Source organism: Macrobrachium nipponense, chromosome 33, assembly GCF_015104395.2.
Source record: "Macrobrachium nipponense isolate FS-2020 chromosome 33, ASM1510439v2, whole genome shotgun sequence".
Classification (NCBI taxonomy): domain Eukaryota; kingdom Metazoa; phylum Arthropoda; class Malacostraca; order Decapoda; family Palaemonidae; genus Macrobrachium; species Macrobrachium nipponense.
The window spans coordinates 19,398,458-19,413,486 of NC_087219.1; the positions used below are offsets into that span (position 1 = coordinate 19,398,458).

Consider the following 15,029-nt stretch of genomic DNA (forward strand, 5'->3'; position numbering starts at 1 on the left):
CTACTGTGGTGTTGTCGCACATCAACACCACCGAGTGTCCCATCAAGCAGTCCTGGAACTCTTGGAGAGCAAGGAACGCTGCCTTGAGCTCCAGGACGTTCGATGTGAAGGTGCTTGTCGTGACGATCCCACTCTCCTACAGCCAGCAACTCCTCCAGGTGTGCACCCCATCCCTCGGTTGACGCATCTGAAAACAGCAACATCTCCGGGGGGGAGTGCGAAGAGGCACTCCTCTTAAGAGGTTCCTGTCTTCCAGCCACCAGGCTAGGTCCTGCCTCACCTCCTCCGTGAGGGACACGGGGAAGTAAGGTGGGTCTGTTGCCTGTGACCAACTCTTTTTCAGTCTCCACTGAAGAGACCGCAGGTGAAGACACCCGTGAGGGACTAACTTCTCAAGTGACGACAGGTGGCCGATCACGACTTGCCACTGCTGAGCTAACTGTTCTTGCAGAGACAGGAACTGGTAGGCTGCCTCCCTGAAAGGTGCTGATCTGCCAGTTTGCGGGGAAAACTCGCCCTGCTACCGTGTCCATCAGCATACCCAGGTACTTCGTCTTCTGCTTGGGCTCAAGATCGGACTTCTCGAAGTTCACCACGATCCCCAGATTGCGGCAAAACCAGTTGTCGAGATACCTCAGAAGACGTATCCCTACCGAGTGGGCCCAAGCAGACACCAGAGTGAACACTCGCGTGAACACCTGTGGGGGGGTTGAGAGACCGAAGCAAAGTGCCCTGAATTGGTACACCGTCCCGTCGAGGATGAAGCGGAGCTACTTCCTGGAGGATTGATGGACGGGTATCTGGAAATACGCGTCCCTCAAGTCCACCGAAAGCACGAAGTCGTTCTCCCTGATGGAGTCGAGCACGGAATGTGCCATCTCCATCGTGAACCGAGACTGGCGAACGAATCGATTCAGGGGAGAGAGATCTATCACCGGGCGCCAGCCCCCCGAAGACTTCTCCACCAGGATAAGACAGCTGTAGAAGCCGGGTGAATGATCCCTGATGATCTCCACAGCTCCCTTGCTCAGCATGGCTTGGACTTCCTGCCAAAGGGCTACGTTCTTTGATGTTCCAGGTACGTAGGTCTGAAGCACAAAAAATTGCAAAGCTTTGCAAAGATTCCCAATGGTGTTAAATGGTAGATAATTAAGTCCCAAACAATAGGAACTATCCAGGCCTCCGCTCCGTAGCGCTGCCATGTTGCCCAATGGCTCGCCAGGCAACCCCCCCTCATCCGGCAGCAGGTGAGGGGGAACGCCGTCCCTAGCGTTTTCCGACTCTCTTCGACTTCTTCCTCACTCCCCCCTCGAGGGAAGGAGGCCTGGGAGGAGGGCTGAGGACGACCACCCCTGGAAGAAGTCGAAGGCAGAGTCTTTCCTTTGGGCTTCGACGATGCAATCGTCCTGGCCGCAGAGGAAGCGCTAACCAAGCTCTTGGGCTTGGCCGCAGTCATTCGAGGCTGCCCAGACGCCTTCGAGACTGCCTGGTGTACTAGGTGGTCACTGTCATCAGTGCGCCGTCGTTCCACCATCTCTCCTGGGAAGAGAGAGGAGGAACTCCGCACCGGTCCGTTGCGAAGACCCAGTGCCGCCTCACGCCCAGCCGCCCTGGTCACTCGGGTGAGGACTGCGTCCCTACACCAAAGTACCAGGTTGGCCCACAGGTTTGCCATCTGGTGGGCTAGGTAGGAAATGGCTCTACCTCCAGACTGACACAGCCTCCCGAAAGCCGGGTCCCCCTCGGGAGTAATATTTCCCGAGGTGGCCGCGACCTTAGACACTGTGAGGGACCACAGGTCTAACCAGGAGACTACCTGGAATACCGCCATGGGGGTGGATTCCAGTGCAAGTGCCTCATGCTGCGAGAACCACAAGTTCTCCGACAGGAGCTGCTGCAGAGACACCCCCGGAGTTAGCTAGGTAACTCCGGGTTAACCTGTTTGGGCGGCATAGGATCCTCTGAAGGCACGTAGAATCTCCTCTGTCGCAGTAGAGGCGGGGGAAGTAGCTTGGAAGACCTGCCGGACTTCAGCGAACCCTCCTGTCCGGAAACAAGCGAGTCCACCTGGCCCAGCAACGAGTCAGCTAGTGCTGATCGTGGCAGACCCACCGTCGTCTTGGGTTCCTTCTTAGGACCCCAGAACGACTCGAGAGCCGGGACGTAGGCTCAGAAGGTGGGAGCGGCGATCCTTCCCCGAGGTCGTTGTGCTGACGAATCAGCGCAATAACCTCTGCAAACGACCTCTGGATCTCGGGAGTGACCACGTCTTGTGGAGTAGGACCGTCCAGTCCCTCCAACAAGAACGCCTCTCGAGACCCTCCTCCTTCGGAAAGAGGAACAGCAACAGACCCCTCCTGGTCTCCTCCTGCCACTTGCGCATACGACCTGGTCGGTCCTAAGACTGTGCCTAGTTCATAGAGCGTCGTGCGTGCTCCTCACGATCACTCCAGATTGCCTCGCTCTTCTCGGCGTAACCCGAGGAAGTTGAAGGGATCGGAGAGGAAGACCTGACGCTCCCCCCTCACTCACTAGTAGAACCGGTGTGCTTGGGGGGCTGCAGGCAATCGCCAACCCGCAGTGGTGATCGAGCTGCAGGCCTGGTCGCGCGGTTCTCCTGGGGAGAGCGGGGGAGAGCGGCTGGACCAAGAACAGCGGCTCCGGTCCCGTGCGTTAAGAGGAACTGCTGCCGGTCCCCCTACCTGCCTGGTCCAGATAAGAGCGGCGATTAGGGGACCTGCAGAGACCACTGTCGCGGTGGGAGCGGTGCCTGTCCTCACGGCGCGTCGAACCGCTGGAACCAGCCGAGGTTGGTTCCTGTGATCAAGGGGACCTCTTCCTAGCCTCAGCCCGCAGCCGGTCTGGGACCGTCGCGTCAGCCCTGGTTACCTGCGGCTCGATACGAGAGTGATCGCTGGCCTGGCGGGAGTCACCTGAGCGACTCTCGCCAGTCTTCCGCTCCGTGCCTCGGTCCTGGTGCCGAGCGAACTCGGAAGCCTGAGCCTTGGCTGTACGGTCACCCGCAGGCGACCGTACACTCGGTACCTCTCGTGAACGGGAGGCCGAGCCAGAACCTGTTGTAGCGGCAGAACCCCTAGCACCAGGTGAGGAAGTACTGGTGTTAGCCGGGTTCCCTCTGGTCCCTGTCTTCTTCCTTGCGAAAGGAGAGACGGACCCCACTCCCGAAGGAGCGGGAGGACCAGCGGAAGAACCCCCATCCCACCGGAGTGAGACAGGCCCTTAGAAGTTCCCAAAGGAGACTTCTTAGGGGGAGACGAGGCAGCCTTCTTCTTCCTCGGCTTAGAAGCCTTGGAAGTCAAAGGGGAAGAGGCGGCAGCAGGCGACGACGACGACACCTTCCTCCTCTTCCTCTTCTTCGTCAGCTTCCTCAGGACAGACGTCAGGTCCTCCATCCAGGACGGAGCCAGGGCTATTGATGAAGCAACACGGCCCGGCTACACCTGTCCGGAAGGACCCGCGACTGGGGCAGCAACACCACGGGCAGGAACGACGTCACACGGCAGGAACGTCAGGTACAGCAGGAGGCGGCACAGCAATCAACAACATCCTGGGTACCGGTGGAAGGTCCAGGGGCGAACTCTTGGGGCACCGAAAGTTGGGGGCTGAGGCGAGAGCAGCGAACCCGGGCGGCGGTGGCACGACCCTCCTCGGGAAACCAGCAATCAGGGCCTGCACTGCAGCTGAGGGTGTTACCGTGGTAATATGCTGAGTATACACCAAGTGAGGAGGCGTGGCATACCCCAGGGTCGAGACGGTGGTGGTGGTGGTGGTCACCAGTCCATGGGTGACCGGAGCAGCACTCGCCAGGTGGTGCAACATCCCCCGAATGCTCGGTGTCCCCTGGAGGCCCAGCGAGAACCGTACCTGGCCGAGGTTGTCACCCGCAGCAGAAGCACCTGAGGAGGCAGAGGTCGGGTTAGTAGGAGGGTTTCCCCCCCCCCCCCCCCCCCTCCCCCCCCCCCCGATTACAATTGAATGTCGGGGTACCTCGCTCCCTCCTCTACACTCGACGGATCGGGCAAAGAGAAGGCACGAGAAACAGCCCCCCCCCCCCCCCCCCCCCCCCCACCCCCTCGAAGGGGAAGGAGCCATACGTGGGAGCTGAAATGGCGGCAGGAAGGAAGACGACGTGTCTGTGACCAAGGGTGTCGTCCGGAGAACCCTCCGAAAACTCCCTGGCAGGCTTACGTCACTTCCTCCTACCCTCATAGAGCACCCACTGCTCCTACGACCATTATTACACACAACACAGGGGCCTTGGCCCCGAGGAGCATTCGCCCTCGCCACCGAGCACATAATTCATGAGGATCAACCTTTCCCTGGGAAAAGAGCAACAAGGCCCCAAGGCAAACTCTGCGGCTGATGGGGGGGCGTGGGGATGTCTTCAGCTCACGGGAATCCATAATAATTGATAATAATAAAATACAAAGCACACGTACTTACAGTATTTTATCAAACACACACAAAGCAAACCAAGTCTGAAGAAAATACAAAGCGTACGACAAAAGCGGACAGAGAGCGAACAACATGTCTGTCTCCGACCCGTCGGCTGCCGAAAGCAAGTGGATCTTCACCTCCAGTCGCGCGGTTTCGCGCACTGTCGGCACAAGCAGTTAACCCTTAACGCCGAGCTGTAAAAAAAATTGTTTCCCGTGTGCCAGAGGTGTTTCAGAGTGAGCACGGAAGCAGAAAAAATATTTTTTTTCAAAAAAATCACAGCACGCTTAGTTTTCAAGATTAAGAGTTCATTTTTGCTCCTTTTTTTGTCATTGGCTGAAGTTTTAGTATACAACATCAGAAAAAAATGAAAAAAATTATCTTATCATATATAAATAATGCGATATATGATAGCGCAAAAACGAAATTCATATATAATTGTATTCAATCGCGCTGTGCGCAAAAACGGTTAAAGGTAACAAGTTACCTTTTTTTCGTTGTAATGTACACTAAATTGCGATCATTTTGGGTATTTAAACAACACATTTTAAAAACGATAAAAAGCAACACAAAGAAAAATATCACAAAATAATGCATGAATTTCGTAACGAGCGACATAAACAAATAAATATTTTTTTTCAAAAAAATTCACCATAAATCTAAATAATGTTCTAGAGACTTCAAATTTCTTTCAAATGAAGACAAATGATTGAATATTTACTATACTGTAAGAGTATTAGCTTACAATTGCAGTTTTTCGACCATATCTGGACGAGTTAAAGTTGACCGAATGTCGAATTTTTTTATATATATATTTTTTATATGCAATTATTTCGGAAATAAGAAAAGTTACAACCTTCAAATATTTTTTCATTTTATTCTACATGAAATTCGCACATTTTCATATATAAAACTCTATGAAAAATGCCTAATATGAAACGGAGGCAAATATTCCGAGAATGGACGTACGCATTTCGGAGATTTGTGCGGAGAATCCGTGTGCGGTGAGGGAAGGAAAAGATTTTTTTTTTTTTAAATTCACCATAAATCTAAAAATTTTGCTAGAGACTCAAATTTGTTTCAAGATGAAGATAATGACTGAATATTACCAGGACTGTAAGAGTTTTAGCTTACAATTGCGTTTTTTCGACCATTTTGGTAGAGTCAAAGTTGACCGAACGTGGTTTTTTTCTATTTATCGTGATTTATATGCAAATATTTCAAAAATGAGAAAAGCTACAACTTCAATTACTTTTTTATTGTATTTCTACAATGAAATTGCACCCCACATTTCATATATAAAACTTTATGTAACGGCTAATTTAAAATGGTGCAAACATTGCACAATCGCACGTATGATTTTTTTTTCGGAAGAGTTACCGCGGCGGACGTAAAGAAAATGATATTTGTTATGATACAATTAAAGTTTCATACATACTTACCTGGCAAGATATATACATAGCTAATCGACTCCGGTCGTCCCCGACAGAAATTCGAATTTCGCGGCACACGCTACAGGTAGGTCAGTGATCTACCTGCCTGCCGCTGGGTGCAGGACTAGGAACTATCCCCGTTTTCTAATCGATTCTCTCTTCCACCTGTCTCCTGCGGGGAGGCTGGGTGGGTCTTTAATTGTATATATCTGCCAGGTAAGTATGTATGAAACTTTATTGTATCATAACAATATCATTTTCATACATTCAACTTACCTGTCAGATATATACATAGCTGATTGACACCCTTTGGTGGAGGGCAAGAGACAGCTAATTACTTGACTAGACAGGTAAACAACATATGTTGTAGGTATTTATAGACCTTAGTTCCTCTGTGTTTCTAGACAAAGGGTTTGACTTCCTAGCTATTGCATCGGAGTCTGCTTCGTCTCAAGAGCCTTAGCAAGATAGTGATCTGTGGCCAAGAGTTCTTGTGGGTCTACCGATGGGTCTTATCCACTTACTCGGTCGAGCCTAATGGCATTTGTCAATGGGTGCTAATCCGCTTATATGACAACATGCCTATCCTATTGGCATAAACTAAGGGAGCCACACCCGATCCCGATCACCTGTTCCTAACATGAGGGTTCGCGCTAAATTGAAAGAGAGTTTATCCCCCAAACTCCTTTCAAACCTCCAACAAAAAACATTGAGTTTTAAAATAAAAAATTCAACTTATTAATTAAAGGATTCAGTGTTCGGCTCCTATCCAGGCAACGTATCCGCTGATACTATAAACAAGAGAGAGAATCTCTCGTAAGTTAACTTGAAGTCCTTCGTGTAATGATCAGTCCACCATAGTTGCATCTCTCATATGTAAGCTAATATGTCTTCCTGACTAATTGTTACGAAACAAGAATAAGAATTTGCAAAAGCTCGCACTTCAGAGCTTTTTAAATTCTCAGCTGTTTGAAGGTATCATCAAGTCACTTATGAAGGGTGCTTTAGAGATCACCATTGTTTTTCAAAAGACTAGGACTTTCTTGAACTGGATCTCATCTGGATGGAAGCCTAGCGCCTGGCTTTGCGCCTGGCTGCGCGAGGAGTATTCTGTTTTTATTTAATACTCCTGGTGCCTGACAGTCGTAAACTCTTCGAATACTCCTGCCGTCTGGAAGGCGCAATCTCGCTCCAAATCTCCTGGCGCCTGTTGGAGTATTAAGCTCAGAATACTCCTGGCGCATGGCAGGAGTATCGCGCTCGCGAATACTCCTGGCGCCTGGGAGGAGTATCGCGATCGAATACTACCCTCGTTCTCGGAATACTCCTGACGCCTGGCAGGAGTATCGCTCTCCGATACTCCTGGCGCCCTGGGAGAGTATCGGTGCTCGGAATACTCCTGGCGCCTGGTTATTCCTGCGGCCTGGTAGGAGTATCACGTTCCGAATACCCCTGGCGCCTGGGAGGAGTATCGTGCTCATCGGAATACTCTGGTGCTTTGGCCGGAGTATCGCGTTCCGAATACTCCTGGCGCCTGTTAGGAGTATTAAGCTCAGAACTACTCCTGGCGCTTGGTAGGCAACATCACGGCTTCGAATACCCCTGGCGCCTGGTAGGAGTAAAAAGTCTAGAATACTCCTGGCTCCTGGGAGGAGTATCGAGTTCAGAGTACTCAAGGCGCCTGGCAGAGTATCTCTTCCCGAATACTCCTGACCTATGGAAGGCGCATCTAGTTTTCCGAATACTCCTGTGGCATGGTAGGAGTATCGCTCATGGAATGCGCCTTTCTAATGGCAAGTATATTGCGCTCAGCGGGCGCTATACTCCTATCAGAAGTTCTCTCTTCTCCATTTGGCTCTTGTTGCTTGTATGAAGGATCTTGGCTTAGCACGATCTACAGTAAAGTCAGGCTCTTTGCGCCTACTTTGGCGCCTGGCTCCTGAGTTGGCGCCAGACGCTTTGGCGGAGTTACTTCCTTCCCACGTCTCGCCTGTCTAGCGCATCGCTCCCCCAGAGATGGCCGCTTGTGCGACAACCTCCCCCTGTTTAGGGTTCGTCGCGCCCGACAGGAGATCGGTATTTGGATCTCTTAATCGGAAGTCTGTCATCCTTTTACGAGTCGGCTCTTTAGACAGTACTCCTACAATACGCTAATTGCTCCTGCACATTCATCAAAATTTTAGTCAGCTCCATCCAGTAGACCATAGGAAATCTCCAAGTCCAAGAGACAAGTCTTCCTCCGAGGAGATCCTTTATTGCCTACTTCCGTTGGCTAACGAGTTCTCCTCCTACATGTGATGAGTTTTTTCTCGTCGCAGAAGTTTCCCTATCCTTGTCCGAAGGAAGGGAAGAGCTTGGAATTTTTTAAAGAGATTCTAAGCTGAAATTGGTTGAATTTCTAGTTCTTGAATGTATTCTCTCTGAACCTTTTTGGGAATAGTTTGAGCCCTTCTGGCGTTCAAAGACTCTGTCGTAAACGTTAAACCTTTTCTTCTGTAGATACCCTGTCACTACTTACCCGGACAACGAAACCTGTATCTGAAAGCGTTGATCCAGGAATAAAAGCTTTAGTTCTCTTGCCAAACCTACTATGCTGGCAGAAACCCATTTGCCGAGTCGTCATAGAATTTTGATTCCAGATTCTAAAGCCCAAAAATTTTACTTGTCCTTTTTGATCATTTTAGGACCAAGAGAAACATTTAATTAGGAGCAGTTCATCTTGTCGGAACACGGATCTGAGGCCCAATTAGGATCCCATTCTAAGTATAAGATCTCTTACTCTTATCGTATAGAGGTATTGTATAAGATCCCGAAGATCTTAATTTTCTACTATCTCTAATATCTTGTCTAGACAGAGTATCTCTTTTCAATGCTTCATTGATAGCATAAATTACCAAGGTGATTCTTCCTCTGAAAGGGAAGAAAACCATTATGTGGTTCACAGAGGTATCGGAAAAGAGACAGTTTTCCCCTCCCCTTCTATCCAGCACGATCTGCAGCAATCTATGCTTTAACATATTTAAAGGAATTATCAAAGCTTCCCTTGAAAAATCCTCTCATTCATATTTACTTCTGTTTCAGTCTGCAACGCCGCCAGACTCAGAGTGAATAGGTTTTTCAGGTCCAATAATATAATAGAATTCCGATCAAATCTCTACTCTCTTAGAAAAACCTTCCGACACATGCTTGAAGAACGTGACTTCTGTGAATCCAAACTTTTTTATTGCCAAAAATGATGCATTCATCTTCTTCCTTTGACGCCCATTTATTTTTAATATGTGTTAAGAATATATATAACTATGGGTAAAAAAAAAAGACTAAGTTTATTCCCCTATTCAAATTAAAGATGACGTATCTTGCTACTTCTCCTTGTTTTCGAAAGGAAAAGGAAGAACCAACTATCGAAGCTCGTCAAAATCTTCTGCTTTGCGAAGAGATCTGTGAATAATTTCCGCAGGTCTGAGAACTTTTTCCAATAAAATGTTTGAAAATCGTGCTCTGCCGAATTTAAAATCCTTTATAATCCGGTCACATTGTGGTAAACCAGCATTCATCTAGGCAACTCTTGTAAGGATAGTACGGAACGCTGTAATTAACCACGGTGTATGCATAAGGCTTAACCGTATCGTATCTTAAGGTGAATTTCCTACTACCTTCTTTCTCGCCGAGGCAGAGAGATATCCTTAGCAAACCAAAATACGATGTTATTCATGTTTGCCTAAAAAATCCGCTCAATCTTAGTTGAGTCTCTAATTGTATGGGGGAATATACGGTGAAGCAATTCGAATCCCTTAGGAGAGAAAGATGTAACCACCATTCAAGACCGAGAAACCGGATGGTACTAGATTGGCCCACAATACAGCCGACTCGTTCACTGCTGGCTGCATTCATTCTGAGTTGCCAGTTATTCCCTTCATGAAATGGATATAATAAATTAAAATTCTCGAGTCTAAGAACACTCTCATGAGGCAAATTTTGTTAAAATACCGAAGCTGGAGTAGGTATTGTCGTAACAAACCTTATAAGCGAAATCCTTACTAGGAAAATCCTGTAAGGATATAGATAATTCCGTAGCGAACCAGAAAGGCAACTATGTTTATGCGTATATGACTTGTCATTCAGTAGTCTATACAGCAAGCCTTCTACGACACTCTTTCCTTTCCGACCGCAGAGAAAGAATGGGACATCTTACTCTCTTCGTTCATTTCGTCAATATCCCTGAATGAGTATTAGTCGAAAGAAAGATTGTAAATGACACCCGAGATCGGAGAGAATCTCTCCAGCTTTTTATTATCTTGGAGATAAGTCCGCATTTTACGCCTTCTTATCTGGAAGAGCCTCTAATCAACGAATAAGAGCTCGTACGAATCTTGTTTTCAATTTCCAACGATTGCCCCTCTTCCTGTAAATGTTTGGTTGCCTTATTTTTTAAGAAGGAGGATGATTTTAATATCCTCTTACTAATACTGAACTAATTCTCACAATTCTGCTCTATCTTCCATTCCTTAGTTGGGACAAGATTGAGCACCGGAGGAGAGCGCTTCCTTTCGAAAGGTGAAGGGCTTTTAGTAGTAGCGACTCTAACCTGACAAGAGCTACGCAGCCTGTGCTACATCTGAGTCCCCTGCCTGAAAAAGCCGAACTTGCTCTTGCCTTTATTGCTTAAGACGATCCTGAAAAGGGCAATCAAAACGGCCGCCTGTGCGCAACTCCCGTCCCTATCAGGAGAAGCCTCGAATGTCCTTTCACCTCTCGTCTGGAGGATTCTAGGCGGTTTTATCAGGCTCTTCTTGTAGGGAGAAAGTGCTGGCACTAAGCAGAGTATCTTGCCTAGAAATACTCCTGCGCCTGGGAGGAGTATCGCTCGCTCCGAATAAACCCTTGCGCATGGGATTGGAGTATCGCGATCGGAATATTCTTGGTGCTGGCAGGAGTATCCCGTTCCGAATACTCCTGCGCCCCGAGCATCTGAAACGGCGATCCTCGCCTGGAAAGTTCTGTACGCCTGGAAGGTTATTTGAAGCTGGAATCTTCCGCCTTCTGGAAGGTTCCGCTTGTGAGGAAGGTTCTGTGTGCGGAAGGTTCCGATCTCTTGGACATGCATTCTTGCTTAGAATTCGACAATACTTCCATTTTCGACATAGCCCTCCCTTTCTTTCTGATGAGAAGACTTCCATTTCCCCCGATGAAGATCCTGGTTCATAGTGCTTCAGGCGCTTTGCGCCTATATTCCGGACATTCAGGTGCTTTGCGCCTCGTTTTCGGCGCTTTGCGCCTTGTTTCAGACGCTTTAGGTGCATTGAGCCTCGTTACCGGAGCTTCATGTCGAAGGAGCTAGAAGCTTTAAAGTTATATATATATGTACTCACTAAACGAGATCCATATAATTCATTCATTGACCAAACATTCTTTAAAATCTAATTCATTCTTCTCAGAATAGATATATTTTCATATACATGTACCGATGAGGAATTTATTTTTGAAATAACTATTTCAAACCCCCATGGGATAGAGTCCCCCCCCCCCGTCCAACCGTAACGGGGGGACGAACCCGATAGGGCAATGCCTCTACGCAACTGTTATCGAATGATGTCTTCTTTTCTCCATCTCTTCTGAGGGTTCCGATAGCCCCAGACGAGATTATCTTGCATTTTCATTTAAACCTACGCCGTTGAATGTTTCTTCTCCTATTCGTTAAGACGATAATAATAAGGGGAACACATTGAATTAGGATGCCTTTCCAATGGCTATCCCTGGCATCTGGGACGTTCTACAAAGACCCTGCCGAGGGGACGCCTGATCGTGGGGGATTCTCCATAACCTCCGTACGGCTTTCGACATTCCTTCTCCTCTGGGCCTGTGAGCTTGGAAGAGGGTTCTAGGCCTATGGGAGCGAGACAGAGCCGATCAGACGCACCTCTATTGCAATGGGAACACTATAATCACTTCTTACCTTATAATAGCTCGTATCTTTGAGCTACATTCCTTCATCTTCAATTGCAAATGAATTTGTAGTTTCTGTGAGAGGAAGAAGGTGATTGAGGCAAACAACCCTACTAGTACTGTTAATATTCTAACTGCTTGTCAGAACGAGGGGCTATTAAAGCTTCTAAAGAAAGCATATCTAGTTCTATGTTTATGCTGACTTCCTCAAATAGGAAGTTACCTTATTTTCCTCAAACAAATTCTAACATTTTATTACACTTTATCAATGAAATAAATAAGTATATTTCCCTTTCTTACAACTATGTAATTGTCTACCGACAATTTGATAGTTACCTATTTCTATTCTTTGAAAACTTCTAATTTTAATTCATTAAAGTTATTAAAAAGTTATTAAAAAACGTATGCCAAACCACCGATCCAGTACGTTCCTGTAAAAGTCGGCCCAGAAGATCGATGGCGATGAAACACGAAAAATCAAATCGGGAGGGAACGTAAACATATGTTTACCTTCCCAGCGACAGAGAGAATCTGATTAGAAAACGGGGATAGTTCCTAGTCCTGCCACCCAGCGGGCAGGCAGGTAGATCAACCCCTGACCTACCTGTAGCGTGTGCCGCGAAATTCGAATTTCTGTCGGGGACGACGGAGTCGATAGCTATGTATATATCTGACAGGTAAAGTTGAATGTATGAAAATGTTATTTTTTTCATTTTTAAATTCACCATAAATCGAAATATTTGTGCTAGAGACTTCCAATTTGTTTTTTTTTTTTGCAAATGAAGGTAAATGCTTGAATATTACTAGAATATAAGCGTTTTAGCTTACAATTGCGTTTTTCGACCATTTCGGTAGAGTTCAAAGTTGGACCAAAGGTTGAAAATTTTATGCAATTATCGTTATTTATATGAAAATATCTCAAAACTGATAAAAAAGCTACAAACCATGGGTTAGTTGTATTGTGCATGAAATTGCGCACATTTCCATATATAAAACTTTATATAACGGCTAATTTTAAAATGGTGCAAACATTACCACAATCGCATGTAGTATGATTTTTTTCGGAAGCGTTACCCCCGCGCGGACGTAAGGAAAAAGTTTTTTCATAAATTCCTCCATAAATCGAAATATTGTGCTAGTGACTTCCAATTAGTTGCAAAATTAAGGTAAATGATTGAATATTACTAAAATATAAGAGTTTTAGCTTACAATTGCGTTTTTCGACCATTTCGGTAGAGTCAAAGTTGACCGAAGGGTTGAAATTTTGGCAATTATCTTATTTATATGAAATATCTCAAAACTGATAAAAGCTACAAATTTTGAGTATTTTATTGTATATTCTACATAAAAATGCTCACATTTTCATATATAATACTTCATGTAACCAACGCTAATTTACAATGGTACGAAAAATTATGTCAAAGTGACGAAATAATTTCCGAGATGTGTCACAGATACTTTTTTAGTGCGGCAAGAAAAGAAATTCGCGCTGCGCGCCTGCGTAACGATTGTAAACAAAACAACACCTTGATCCATGAACTCCCAGCATCCCCCAAGGCGCGTGATTCAAAAGTTTTAGGCTGGTAGGCCTATAAGTATTTTTCTGCAAATTAAAAAAAAATTTTGTAAGTCGACATAAAATACGTCCAGTCGGCACACGAGAGACAAAAAATGTTGACGTAAAATACGTCCAGTCAGCAGTAAAGGGTTAACTACCAAACTCCCTTGTTCGAAGCTTACAACCGGTTCCAGCTGCCGCAAGTTACATTCCTATTGTAAAGGACCGATGGTTTGTATTCCTGTCGGAACAAATAGTACAGCAATCCTACAGATTTCCTACAGTATTTTCACACCATAGATATTCAAACTGCATGACCTACAATGCAGTACTAATAGTATTTATGTACATTACAGTGAGATATCAATAACCTGAAACAACAGTGGTAAAGTATAATTTAGGTAAGTTACACATAACATGTAATTGTGTACAGTATCACATTTAATACTGTAACTGTGCAGTGCTAGGAGTATCTTATTCACTGTTGGTTGTACAAAGGAAACTTACTCCAGTTACTCTCCACAACTTAAAAGACCAGTTCATGATACAGATATCTAAATATTTACTGACAGTACACTGGGGACAAAATTATAAAGCAATACTGTATAGTCCAAAGTTATAAGAAAAAATCTACAAATTGTCATATCTACATGAAATACTGTGCATACCTGAGATGGCAGTACCAGTCCTTGTGTTGACGTATCAACCAAAATAATTGCAACAAAATTGCCAATGATGTTGATCACAATGAATGTACCAGCAATTGCATGAAGCACATTCAGGGTTGAGTTGTATATGGTGGGGGCTACTATAAATACCTGAAAAATGTACCAAGGCCTTAAAATTTAGAGTCAAATACACAAGGCAGTAGTTATCTATTTCTGCTAAAGATTTAAATTCAAATCGATTGTCTTGCAATTATGTTCATACCTAAGAATTATCACATTAAAAGAGAATTAGCATGAAACTTACAATAGAAAAATACAATATAGAAATTACGAAATCATACCAATATAATTTTACCTTTACATTAACTTCCAATAAAAATTACACCACTCACAGTAGTAATTTCAAAATCTCTTCCACTTACTGGTCATTGCACAGAATAACATAAGGCATGTGATTCTCAAAATTGTACAAACCTCAAAGCAGTACACAGCAGGAATGGCAAAGACATAAACACCAGAGCACTGAGATCTGCAATGGTGCGGGGCATTAGCTTCTTTCGGATTCGCAACTTGTAAGTCATGTTTGGAGATCTGAAAAGATTTACAATAAAAGAATGGTACACTGTACAAAGGATTCTTATTAGTATAAATATTTACCAATGACTAAGAGTCCAAATATTTTAAATATAAAAACCTGCATTTTTAAAGTAAACTTGATTTTTGTCAGATACACAACCTTGGTTTTTTATCATATAGAATATATCCTGAAGCAAGCTGGTTCAATCATTAAAGCTTTTAACAAAATACTGTACATACATTATAGTAAGTAGGTGGAGGATGGGAGTACTACGACTCCCCTCACTGTCAATCCTAACTTTTCCTTAAGGGGGCCGGCCGGAACCCCTATATATATGGTGGTATAGGGCAAAAAATGCAAAGTCATGAAAAAATTCATGGAGCTTCATATGG

At 45.5% G+C, this 15,029-nt stretch overlaps 1 protein-coding gene across 1 annotated transcript in view; it reads right to left on the minus strand.

The window, feature by feature from the left end:
- Nucleotides 1-14,641, minus strand: part of LOC135202998 (probable palmitoyltransferase ZDHHC24) — a gene marked incomplete in the record, with an annotated part of 25,222 nt that extends 10,581 nt beyond the window's left edge. Inside the window, 3 exon segments of the mRNA XM_064232544.1 lie at nt 14,061-14,210; nt 14,535-14,566; nt 14,569-14,641. Of these exon segments, the coding sequence (XP_064088614.1) occupies nt 14,061-14,210; nt 14,535-14,566; nt 14,569-14,641 (255 nt within the window).
- Between the last annotated feature and the right edge of the window lie 388 nt (nt 14,642-15,029).